At 45.3% G+C, this 13,135-nt stretch overlaps 1 protein-coding gene across 2 annotated transcripts in view; it reads left to right on the top strand.

Annotated features, from left to right (window-relative positions):
• IFNAR1 (interferon alpha and beta receptor subunit 1) overlaps positions 1-7,393 on the top strand; it is a 74,431-nt gene extending 67,038 nt beyond the window's left edge. For both annotated transcript variants that reach the window (XM_088461684.1, XM_088461683.1), the window contains one exon: positions 3,712-7,393. In XM_088461684.1, coding sequence (XP_088317810.1) covers positions 3,712-3,921 — 210 coding nt within the window. In that variant the 3' untranslated portion in view covers positions 3,922-7,393. The remainder of the gene's footprint in view (positions 1-3,711) is intronic.
• The last annotated feature ends 5,742 nt before the right edge of the window (positions 7,394-13,135 follow it).

Raw genomic sequence — 13,135 nt, 5'->3', positions numbered from 1 at the left:
AATGCCCCCAGTAGTTATCCCCCCTTGTAATGCCCCCAGTAGTAGCCCCCCCTTGTAATGCCCCCAGTTGTGCTCTCCCCCTTGTAGTATCCCCAGTAGTAATTCCCCCCCACAGTACACACACACACACACACACACACACGTAATAAATAAAAAAAAAACACTTACCTGAATCCCCGTTGCCGCCATCCGCTCCTCCGTCTGTCCTCCCGGGCCAGGCTGCTCTGCATTATGGGAGAGACGTCATATGATGTCATGACGCCTCTCCCATTACCCACTGCAGGAGCCGGAAGATGGAGCGGCTCCTGCAGTGGGCGCAGCGGCAGTCAGTGAGAGTCTGACAGACTCTCATTGGCTGCCACTCAAAACAAACACACAGCTGCCGGAGCCGGCGGCTGTGTGTTTGTAACTGTGTAACGCTGACCGAACTCCGTCCGGTCAGCGCTACACGCGCGGTGCAGTCTATGTCACACAGACTCAGACTGCCCGCGGCCCTCGGCCCGCATGGCGCTGCTGCCCGGGGGGCACATGGCACCTTTCCCCCCGGCCCAGCCCGCCACTGATGTGCGGTTTTCGCCAGTTTCCAAAGTATCTCCCTATTCAATTCCCAGTCGTTTTCGCCTAGGCAAAAGCTCTATAGGCAAAAACAGGCGAAAAAATACACCACCCAAAGGCAGGAGAAAAGAAGTGCAAAATCAGAATTTTGTGGTAAAAATGGGGGGGACTTGGTTCTAAACCATTTGGGCACCACCCGCCCCCTGAATGACCAATTAGGCAAAAAATATATCTGTGTCTTAATTCAGTCCCCCCTACCCCCCCCCCCCAAAAAAAAAAAGACGTAATTTTTGGGGTGAAAATGTACAAAGTGTTTGAATATGGGTTTCAAGTATTGGGTTGGGTGTTTTGGGGTGCTGTATGGAAGGGACAGGCGTTTTTAGGATTGCAGGAGTCTGCAGCAGGTTATTTTTCTAAAGTTTTTTAAAATGCACTTTATTAACTCCAAAAAATACTAGTACCCATTTAAATGTACCCCCAATTTAACTACAGCAATTATTTTTCACCAAAGAAATTGCTTTATATAATTTTTTCACACAAAAGTGCATATAACAGCCATATGACATAATTTAGGTACCAAAATACTATTATTACAGCTATTAATACTCTTCTATATTGATTAACAGGGTCACTTATGCATTTTTGGGGGTACAGACTGATTCCCCCCCCCCCCAAAAAAAAAATTCCTTTTGCGGCATTCGCACGTCCGCGTTTTCACCTGTTTTGCAATTAAATAGGGTGAAAATCGGGAGCACGCAATGTGAAAGTCCGCAATAACTTCACCTCAAAACAGGCGAATGAGGCGAAAACATCGTCTTTTCGTCGCTAATTGAATCTGCCCCTTAGTGTGATAAGACTACCAAGTAATTACTGGGGGAATTATTTAAACTGAGCATCTCCCTGGCGTCGTTCTTAATTATGACGAATGTCCCTGAAAGGCCAATATCCTTGCATAGATACTCAAAGAATTTAAATTTTCATTCAGAAATAAATGATTTAATTGGCCTGTTGTTAGAATCCCATTCCTGTCCCAGGCTTTGTCTCTTGCCCATGTCCCCACTTCTAGAAGCGTTTAATTATCCCAGATAGTGGCATCTGCAGCAGTCCATTTCCATAATATACGCGCTGGGACAACGGCGCAGGGTACGGGGACGTCACTGCCGTGTTTCTCTACCAAGTCTAAAGGAGTTTTCCCCGAGGGCATTCATGCCTATGTATCAGAGTCTAATGCATTGCCCACTGGGTCCATACCAAGAACAGCAGATACATCCATTGAAAAGGGTCCAATACCTCATCAGTAGATGTCACTACTACCTCACTGTGTGCACGGAGACCCTGGTAATAGGCCAGTCCACCTCACTAGTGACAGGAGAAGGGTTTCCCCAACCACAATCCTATGGACTTTGCTGGGGGTGGAAAATCCCTGTTATTGAGTATTCTATCGTGCACATACCGTGGCGTGATATTTTATTTATAAAGTACTAATATGTTCCGTAGTGTGGGAGATAAAGCAAACATTGATTACAATAGGGGACATAACTTGTTACAATTCCAGTACAGGCTCTTTTCAAAAGTGTGAACACTCTGTCTGCTGACAAGGTACCAATACAGAAATATTATGGCACGGGGTATAGTATGTAAGTGCCCAGGAATAGCAAATGGAGCAGTCTATTCCATAGAGCTTAAATGGATCAGTCTATTCCATAGAGCTTAAGGGCAACCTATTTATTAATTGACCATTTTCTTATACAGTATAGCGCACACTCATTCTGCAGCGTTTTACAGATCATATGCTGTATCCATCAGTCACATCAGTGAAGCTTACATTCTATATTCCCTATCGCATACACACTAGGGTTAATATTTTGTCAGAAGCCAATTAGTTTACCAGTATGTATTTGGCGTGTGGGAGGAAACTAGAGTACCCCAAAGAAACCAACATGGGGAGCCAGGGCCCTAATTGGGGTGCTGCCACCAGTGCCATGGCACAGGGCACCGCAGGGAAGGGAGCGCTGTTCGGGCCTGTACATTTTTTGTTTATTATCATTCTCACCAGTAACTTCCTCTTCTTTTAACCCCAACATCTCCTGGCCTCCCCTATCTCTTCCCAGGCCCTTCCCCATGAGGCTGTGGCCCTTTTTCGGGTGCGTGTCTTATGTTCCTATTTAAAAAATGGGGGGGGGGAGGGAGCACCAATGCGCTTTCTGGCACAGGGCACCAAAAAGTCTAGTTACGGCTCTGTGGGGAGCTCATAAAAACTCCACACATACAGTACCCTTGGTCAGGAATTGAACTCATGACCTCAAGGCCGTGAGGCGGTAATATTAACCCTTAAGCCTAACATGTTGCCCTGAATGAAAATGCTAGATTGAGAATATAGAGCCTGACTTGGAGACGGAAGCTAATGCGATCGCAGCTGCGATTTCGTACACAACACAGCTGAGAAAATATGCTAAGGATTGCACAGCTCACCCGAGCATAAGGACGCCCGCTGCTGCCTTCTTACCTGCGTGCGATGACTCATACCTGCGTAAATATCGGTAACATCGCCGCACATCGGCGGGGATCTTGGACTTGCGGTATGTCTGACCTGCCGCAGCCCCGGGAGCTCTTCAGACACGCAGCGCTGCGTATGCACTAGCAGTGGCTACTTTATGCACGCCCATGTAACAGCGTTTAAACAGGCAGACACGCCTGCGTTTCTCAGCCCACCCCTCGTCACCACCCTACCAAACGTCGACAACCCGTCACTCACTCTGCGATGGCTTCCTACGCGCGTCTGAGATCGCAGTGCGATAGCTGTGCACACGCAGTGCGGCTTTTACGCATGCCCGAATCGCCTTTGCGTCCGTCTCTGAATCACGCGCATAGTACAGACCCTATTGGGGCGGGGGGGGGGGGGGGGAGAGGCAGGGGAGAAGGGTGCAGCACAGGAGAAGTCTTTCCAGGCAGGAATGGGAAATGGTGAGAATAGAGAATGAAGTTATTGGCAGCTCTTATGGAACGGTAGTGACTGAGAGATTCCGCTTTATTAGAGATAGATTGTAGTAGTATCAGCTTAGTGGTGTAGTCCTGTTACACTTCTGAAAGTAGAACATAATGAGTGCGTTTATTTGTGTAATATGTAATCTATCACATTCTTTATTCTGTCTCCAGGATATGCAGGATTCACACAGGAATTTTAACAAAATGCCCTTTTCATTACACGAAGAAGAGACTTTTGACAGGTGCGTCATTATCCAGAGCACCCAGACAGAAGATCTGGTGCAATTTGAGACAAATACCTCAGAAGCCATTAGCAAGGACTCCGGCCACTATTCAAGTGAGGTTGAAGGCTCATGGCAGATGGATATTTGCACTCAGTGAACCTCATGGAACCCTGCTATTCATGAAAGGCATTTGCTGAGTAGCCTGGCGTTGCCAGTGCCGCAGGACAAACAAGCCATCAAACAGGGTCTGACAATAATAGTAAAGCGCTCCTGCTAACCTGTACACAAGAATGACGGACATTTTAGGTACTGAGGACCTGATTCAGACCTGGGGTCAAATCTCAAAAGCGGAGCAATTAGCACCTGGAACAAACCATTCTGCAACGCAGGGGGAGCAAACTCCTGTATTTATTCACATGCGCGCAACTAGGGGGCAGCTTTGGTGTTACACCGCATTCAGAATGAATCTAGGACACGCCCCTTCCATAATCTAAGGGCTTAATTCAGAGGTGGACACAGTGTCGATGTCGGAAGCAAGTGGGCGATGTTTATGTCTGATTCGCAACGGCGCACGCGTCCCAGTGGTTAGCGGCTGGAGTCGCAGAATTCATTTAGTCGCAGAGAGGGGCAATTTCAGCGGGCGTTCCTGGGAAGTAATGGGGGTGTGGCTAACCAGAGGTGGGCGTGCTGTGGCCAGCGACTATGCCTTTTTATTTCGCGGTTGTACTGGTACTGGCTGCCATGTTCCATCAAACTTTCTGTGCCTCAATAGGGCTGGTGTAATATCGGGTGGAGCGAATGAAGGTGCGTATTTTTATGCACAGCAGCGGATTGGTTGATGCAGTCGATGGGCGCATAGGTAGGAAGCCCATTGGCGGCAGCATAAAGTCGTAGTTGTGCTGCGTCCAAAAACGCAAGAATTGGCTGCAACTGTGTCCAGCTCTGAATCTCATGTTCATTCTGCCCCATCTGCAGAGGAACATGGTTTTTACTAGGGTCCAGACTGCTCCTTTGTTAGTTGCCCCTAGCTCTGAATCAGGCCCTGAATGTTTATTCTCCTCCTTAGTGAGTTATAAGCTGCTTCCTTATTGGGTTTAGCCCACACCTTGTCTGCCATCAGTGTGTAGGTGACAGACGCACATTACAGAACTGTGATAACCGGCATAAATCAACTTACAGAACTAACATGTTTTCAGTACATTTTCCCTGTGGTGCTACTATACCATGATGTGTTATGGGACTTCCCCCACTATTTTCTATGTGGTAAGTACGATCTGCGCTCCAGTGTGGGATGCGGATGTATTTTAATTTTTTTTTATCTCTAATGTCTCTTTATAAGAGACGTTTTATGTATATATTGTACTTTTACTGTCACAGGACCTGATTCTGGGTCTCACGTAATGCTGCTATCCGCGTAGTTTGGCGACTTATTGCATCTGCACATGTGTGAACATTTCTGCAAACCCCCTACGGCCCATGCATTACACAGAGTGTACACACGGGGGTGCTGAGCGATTGGGTCAGACTGTATCAGCGATGGAGAGTGGCCTGAAGTGCAGGCAAACATGCTCCATTTAGTGGGCCCGTTTTGGGTGCGTCTCGGTCGCGTCGGTGCTAGCGGCTGCGTTTCCAGAAACAGTGGAGTTTGTAGCGGCTGTTTTGCGTGCAACCCAGAATCAGGCGCTGTATGTGTTACATATGCCAAACATCCTACTAATAGCACTTCTGCGAGCCTGAAAGCTTGTGCACTAATACGTAACTTATTACCCGCGTCCATAGCATACACGGTTATTCTTAAGTAAACCGTTTATTTATTTGATCATGTGCGCCATTTCATTTTGTTGTATGAGCAAGACATTGGTGAATAAGCTCTTATTTCTGCTCAGCATCCCAAGGGAGAGAGGACGAGAGTCTCTAAGCTGGCGGTGACTTTTATGTACCTGCCCAGGGTCTGCGCTCATTACCAACCAGGTTTTTGATTTATAAAATTATTGCAGCTTAAAAAATACGGGCTAACTTGCCACAATCTCGCCCGTGCTTGCACATTGCAACCCTTAACATAAGGTGTCTTACATTTATGAAGCTGCTTGTGCAAACCAGCATCTCGAAACTGATCAGTGGAACATTCTCAGCTCCGGAGCAAAGCTTCCCATAGTACAAAGCACTTTTGTAAAAGTAATATACGCAGTAAGGGGGCGTTTTACAAATTTATGAGGTAAAATATGTCTTTGAAGACATGTTGGCTATTTGGGCCTGGACGGCCCGAAAGGAGTCTTCGTATCTGAATGCCCAGTATAGGTGAGACAACCTTCCCGGCCTCCAACCGCAGAGGTCCAACAAGGTCTGACGCCCAGAACAAGCACTTGCTGTCATTTTGTTTTTTCCTTTTTGTCAAGCTATTAAGCGCATTACTGTTCCTATCCCAACTCCAGCAAGAACAGCCCAGTGAGCGTTTTTTGGGGGACAGTTTTCAAATTGCCAATTACTAGAAGTCTAACTGCAGCAAAATCGCAGCAAAAGCATCTTTTCCCGAAAACCACTGCGGTTTCACAAACGGCAAGAATTCCCGCCAGATGAGTGAGGCGGCTCTGGCAAGTGAGATTGCTCACATTGCAAACGGTTTGCTTGTTAGGGCCTATGAAGCCTATTAAATACCTCTCTGCACCTGTGGGTGCAGCAATATAGCAGAGGCGGGAAACAGTCCAGATTGGCTCACTATAGAGATTGCTGTGAGGAATGTGGACCAAACTCCACAACTGCACTAAATTCTCCTCTCCTGATTTGTCTCCTACCCCTAGCTCCCGGAACCCTTATCATTTGCTACAAGGCAGCAGCCAGCTGTATACAGAGCAGCCTAGGTTTAAAACCGACGGTGCAAACAGTGGTTTGAAGTCGGCCAATCAGAATCAACCAGATTGTCGAAAACGCCGCTCTACCTTTTTAAGCTGTTGGCGGTTTGGATGGTTTTTCCGGCTTCAAAACATGCGCAAATTGCTGGCAGTTAGACACTCCAAATAGCTGGAAAATAAAGCCGACCGATTGGAATGGCAAAATCGCCAGTGAGGTAGGGAGATATTCAACTGCTTCTAAATGGCCCAGAAATCAGCTCCCGATTCTTGTCACACTTAGCCATGTACTGATGGGAGAGAACAGGTGCAATCACACAAAAATAGGGAACTGACATAGCGAGAGGAAAACCTGCCACAGGTGTAAATTGTTTCCTGTGGTGTTTTTATTACCTTTTTAATGTACTTATTTATATCGTTTTTTTAACATAATGCATTAAGTATTTTCTGCAACATTTCAAGAAATTTGACAAATACAGCTGGTGGAAATGTGACTGCCAATACCCTTGAGACCACAGGTTCTCAAACTCTGTCCTCAGGACCCCAAACAGTGCATGTTTTCCATGTCTCCTCACAGAATCACAAGTGAAATAATTGGCTCCACCTGTGGATCTTATAAAATGTGTCAGTGAGTAATGAATACACCTGTGCACCTGCTGGGTGACCTGGAAAACATGAACTGCGTGGGGTCCTGAGGAGCGCGTTTGGGAACCACTGCCTTAGATAATGTATTTTATGCATAAACCTGTATTATTATTTCAATAAAGCATTTTGTAAACTAAATGTCACCACCCTCTTGGCTTTTGCATAAACAGACCGCGATATAAGCTGATATGCACGAGAAAACACACAAACCATACATACATATATTTTTATGGAATAGAAGATTTTCTTTTTTTGTATGTATTTATTCTGCTCAAATTCTAAGTTTGATCTCATTTTTAACAACGTAAAAAGGGACCAGTCTTTATTATTTGCCCAGATATCTTTTTGTTTTGTTTTTATATTTGAATTAAAAATGACCAAACCATGTACAATCTTGTGTCCATTCCCTTTCCTGGCTGTGACCGTTTCAAATGCATCCGCAGCACAGCTCACAATTTATTAATGATTCTTAGGGGGATACAGATTAACGGGACCACAGCTCCATGGATCTTTGCTTATAGCGTTGGTGGAAAAGTCGGCGGAAGTAAAATCTGAAGAAAGCACACGCAAATAGAGCATTTTTTTTTTTTATTATTTATTCCTATGCAGAAATCGAGGTGCGATCAAGATGTGGCCTACTTTGCACCAGCAGCATATGTAACAGCATCTTGCTAGCTACATGTTACTACTAATACTATTGCATAAAACATTTCCAGTTATACCCCTTTTACACTGGAGCTAAAACCCAGGTTATTGCAGGGATAACCCGGGTAGTTCCTTGGTTTAAAAGGGGAGAGGGTTGGATCGCCGGGTCGAGTGACCCGGCAATCCAACCCAGGTAACTAGCAGGGTTTAACACGGGAGCAACCCGTGCAACCCTGCAGAGTGAACGGCGCGTTCCGGGTCACGATGACCTGGAGCGCGCCGCATGCCGGCCGATTGGTGTTAACGCCGCCGACTCGGGAATGTCCTGAGTCGGCGCCGGCTAAATTCCGGGTCTGATCCGGATTGGAACCCTGTTCCAACTCCGGGTCAGACCCGGAATTTAGGTGTAAAAGTGGTATTACAGTTCAGAACATGGGGTACACTAAGTTAGCGTAAATAAATTCACTCAACTGCCTGAGGAACACGTAGCAGCTACAGAATTAGTAAGACTTTATTTAATTTTTATGCTTGCTCCTAATGTTTTTATATATACATCTGTGCTACTTTTTATGATTGTACATTATGCCCTTTTATTCTGTGATTTGTGAAGTAAAATTTGATTCATTGTGTGTCCATTATAGGAGTTAATATATCTCCAGGACAATCCAATATTTTTAATAAACCACTTGGGGGGGGGGGGGGGGGGGGAGAGAGAGAGAGAGAGAGAGAGAGAGAAAAGTGGAGATAAAGTACCAACCAACCAGCTCCTAACTGTCATTTTTCAAAAAGCCTGTAAAGTGACGGGAGCTGATTGGTTGGTACTTTGTCTCCATCCACTTTATCTTTCTGCAAGGCTTAGTACATAGACCCCTTGGTATGTTGATACGAATGAACATTCCCTTATTTACAAATAGCTCATTACTGAGTGAGTAGGATTGCCCTACAAAGACCTTATAAAATTATACCTATGTTGGGGTTTTAAAGTTCCCTTTCTATGTAAGTAAGCTAATACCTGTGACCGAGCGAGCGACTGTTCCTGACCGAGAGACCAACTGTTTGTCAGACTGACTGAGCGACCTTTAACAGTCCTATAGTGCTCGGCTCCCATTTATGGAGAGTAAAGGCCCCAATACATCAGCAATCAATTGTGGCAATTCTGCAATTTGCAATCGATTTGTATAAGAAATCTACAATGTATGGGCTTCACAGATAGCAGATTGCAACCAAAAAGTGATTGGAATTGTTAAATCAGATTGTCCAACATGTTGGATTTCACAGATGGATTGGGGCTGTAGATTGCTAGTGTATGGCCATGATGAGCAGATTTGCAGACCGTTACTAGTGAAATGATGGAGCCTTTCAAGATTCTCAGATCTGTGTTTGCTGCACTCGATCTGCAAATCACTGAAAACAATCCTGTAATGTATGGGCGCAGATTGCTAGATTGGGAAATCTAACATCGGGCAATAAATCTTCAAATTGTTCATTTGTGGTTTTCAGATTGCTGATGTATGGGGGCCTTAAGGGACTAGTTTGCATTATGGAAGTGTCACCATGAAGTTTTGATCTATAAAGTGTCTGTCTCAGAGCTGTACTCAATTCTATTCCCTTTTGGGTTAAATTGGGAAACCCACTAGTTCTCTTTAGGTCGCAGAGATTAGGCACCCTTTGTCGCTGCCCGCCCATTAATTTTTACATATCACATCCTGATCTCCAGTGTCTGTCTGTTAGGAACGCAGGTTAGTACACTGGGAGTTCTATCGAATCTCCTCGCCTTCTCCCTTGGTACTGCTACTTGTGACTTCCTGGTTCCGACCTTGGCTTTCTCCTGTCCTGATGCTGCCCATTCCCTGGTACCGCCCTGCCTTCTTGGTTCTGACCCGTATCTGACGACTATGATCCAGTATACCTCACAGCGACCAGTCTCACTGCCTGCCTTCATACCCTCCAGTGTCCACCAGCCCGTATGTAGGAACCCAGTCAGAGGGCTGCAGCGAAGCCCAAACCCCATTGTGGGGGTCCCTACTAAACGCCACCAATGCCTAAAGCTGCACTCCTCCGCTCTGAGTCTACGCCAATCCTATTAGTATGGTTGCCATCCTTACCACCCCGGCAAGCGTTGTGACACACAATTTTTAATTATTTGTCCCACGTTGTAAAACTCCACTTAAGAACATTGATGCCACTTTGTGAGATGGAGAAGGTAAAGTTGAAATATGGTACGTCTCTATTTAGGATAAATTCCTAGTGATGTGATCGCCATAAAAATCCTGTTTATTTTGGGTGGAGTCGGAAACGATTAAGTCCACTTTGCTTCCCAGAATTGGACAAATTAGATTTGAAAATGAATACTAGTTATTAAATTAACGTTAAGTGTAAGTAGATCAAAAAACGCTGCAATACTTCTATTGCTTTAGGGGTAAGTTGTTTAATCAATGTTGGATATGTTTTTTATTTATTCATTTTATATAAAACATAGCCAGAGGGGAAAGCGTAAATGATCTGTGTCCAACTGGTGACCCTCAGCATGTGCGCTGACAGTGTCCACAACCCCACTGTCTTTCATTAGTTAAGACACTTGTTGCAAAGCTGGGTGTTTTCTATATATCAGAGTTTCTCAAACTCCGCCAGTACAGTCCAGGTTTTAAGGTTATCCATGCTTGAGTCCAGATGGTTTAATCAAATTGAGGTTCTAATTATGTCACCAGTGTTCAACCATGGATATTCTTAAAGGTGGGTACACATTAGGCGACCCCCCCCCGATGCAACGATGTCGGGCAGCGGGGCGCGCATAGTGGGTACACACCAGATGATGGGCCCGATCTGCAGGATAAGACAATATATCATCTAGTGTGTACCCGGCTTAAATCCTGGACCGTAAGGTTTCTCGTGGCCACTTATATGGAACCCCTTGTAAGACACAATACATGAATAAGCCCTGAGAAGTATCAGTGTATTTTCATCAGCAAGTAGATCTTACTAACTGCTTTGGGGCTCGTTTACACTTAGTTGATGGTCAATTTTATGACACGCCTCTCAGATGTAGCAGGACACGCCCACTTTACCACCGCGCTCATAGGTGCTGCTTTCACAATCTCCCTGAAAGTATGGCTCACACTGTATAATGTATGCTGCCAGCTTCACAGATCAACCCGTAAAACTGTGCACAGACTCCACCTGTAGCAGCTTCTAATTGCCATAGACTGCTCTGTGCTGAAAGTTACCCAATTGTGCAGGTCCTGGGTGCTTTACTGTAGTATAGAATTATAATAAAGACTGGTGTATATAGACTTGCTCCCCTTGCACAGATGAGGAAAGTACCTGGTATACAATCAGAGGAACAAGAAATGTAAACTGCAAGAAAACAAGTCACTTTATTAGCAGGAAACAAACATTTCCTAGTCAGCTCTTTAGAATAACCGCAGCCTGGGGAATTGTGCAACAGACTCGGCTTCATGTCTGTCAGGTTTCCCTCATCCGTCCTTTGTGTTCGTGATATAACTCAGGTAACCCTTTCAGGACCATCTATTGCTAAAATGTGTTCCAAAGTGGATCTTGATCAGATTAATCGCATTGGAGCAAAAGTTCAGTGATTCATGATTATGATCTTGAACAGTGTTTCCTAAACTCATTCCTCAGGAAGCACTAACAGTGCATGGTTTCCATGTTTCCTAGCAGGTGCACAGGTGTACTTATTACTGGCTGACACATTTTAAAAGATCCACAGGTGGAGTTAATTATTTCTCTTGTGATTTTGTGAGGAGACCTGGAAAACATGCACTGTTAGTGCTCCCTGAGGAATGAGTTTGGGAAACACTGCTCCACAACTTGACAGACCAAACAGTCTACAAGCTCACAGGTTCTCAAACTCTGTGCTCAGGACCGCAAACTGTGCATGTTTTCCAGGTCTCCTCACAGAATCCCAAGTGAAATTATTAGCTCCACCTGTGGATCTTTTAAAACCTAACCCCTTCCGACCCCCCCACGGCTGTCCGCACCCGGCTTACCTTCATTCGGTATGCCGGGCGTCGGGGTCCCGGCGTAGGTCTAATGACAGGCATCGGGATTTCGACGCCCGTCATTAGTACCTTGCCGGGATTAAACCATCTGGAAGCCGGCAGTCTGCATTTCGACCGTCGGCTTCCTGACTGCACCCCCATAAAGGCCATATTGTACGGTATTTTTAGTGGTTTCCCAGGATAACAGTGAACTCGGACACATTAATGATTGCATTAAAAAAAAAAAAAAGTAATTAAGTTGTAATGGGTCACTTCTCATAAATTGCCTTTTCAGATTTTTTTATTTTATTATTCCCCCACTGTGACAAGGCCTACCCTTCTATTAGGAAGGGACATGTCATCCCCATCTCTGTTATTCATTGCAGGTTTTTCTCTTTGACACCACCTCCGCATTGGCTAATGCACATGGCTCCATTTTAACCACAAGCAAATAGATTTTTTTCTCATGCACACTTCTTCATGGTGTTACACCCAATATTTAATGATATCATCTGGAGAGGTGAACAACCTAGGCGAAACGCGCGTCCTCAACCCCGGAGTTCCGGTTGGTGCACGGACCGGACTCCCACACCTGTAATCCTGGTATCGTTTGTATGGCTACTACTTTTTGCCAGACCGCCGTGTCTCTTTAGTTGCAATGCTCTGCACCTAGAGAGTTGCATTTGTATATGTAACGCACACACCAATATCACTCTGCTGGAAACTTTGATTATATATGTGATCTGTTACTGCCATAAATTATATCTGCAAAGATGCAATGCTCTGCACCCAGAGGGCTGCTGGAACCAATTATTTTGAATACATGTGTACTCTTATGCTAGTATAGTGATATCTGACTACAGAGCAGAGTATCTGAACCTAGTACAATCTTACGCCGCATACACACTAGACAATGTGTGTATGCGGCGATATCGTTATTGGCAGGCCCGGCGGGGTTGCCGGCATCGGCAAGTGTATACACGATATCCATAGATTGGGCTACTTGTACAGCCGACTGGGGATATCGTAAATGACCAGCGGGAGCGCGCATTGTTGGTCGTTTTTAGCATTGCCCGATATTGTGAACGATTTAACGATATCGTTCAAAATATCGGCAAGTGTGTGCGCGGCTTTACTGAGACTATTTTTCCCTGTTGCATACAAATTTTATATATATGGTGACACAGAAACGAATGAATGAATGAATGACGCGTGTTACCTGGTTTACAAACATTTG

The sequence above is a fragment of the Taudactylus pleione genome, unplaced genomic scaffold (genome assembly GCF_031769625.1).
Source record: "Taudactylus pleione unplaced genomic scaffold, aTauple2 ptg001086l, whole genome shotgun sequence".
In the NCBI taxonomy this organism is placed as follows: Eukaryota; Metazoa; Chordata; class Amphibia; order Anura; family Myobatrachidae; genus Taudactylus; species Taudactylus pleione.
The sequence above is the reverse complement of the archived record's forward strand: the minus strand, read 5'-3'. Positions and strand labels throughout refer to the sequence as shown.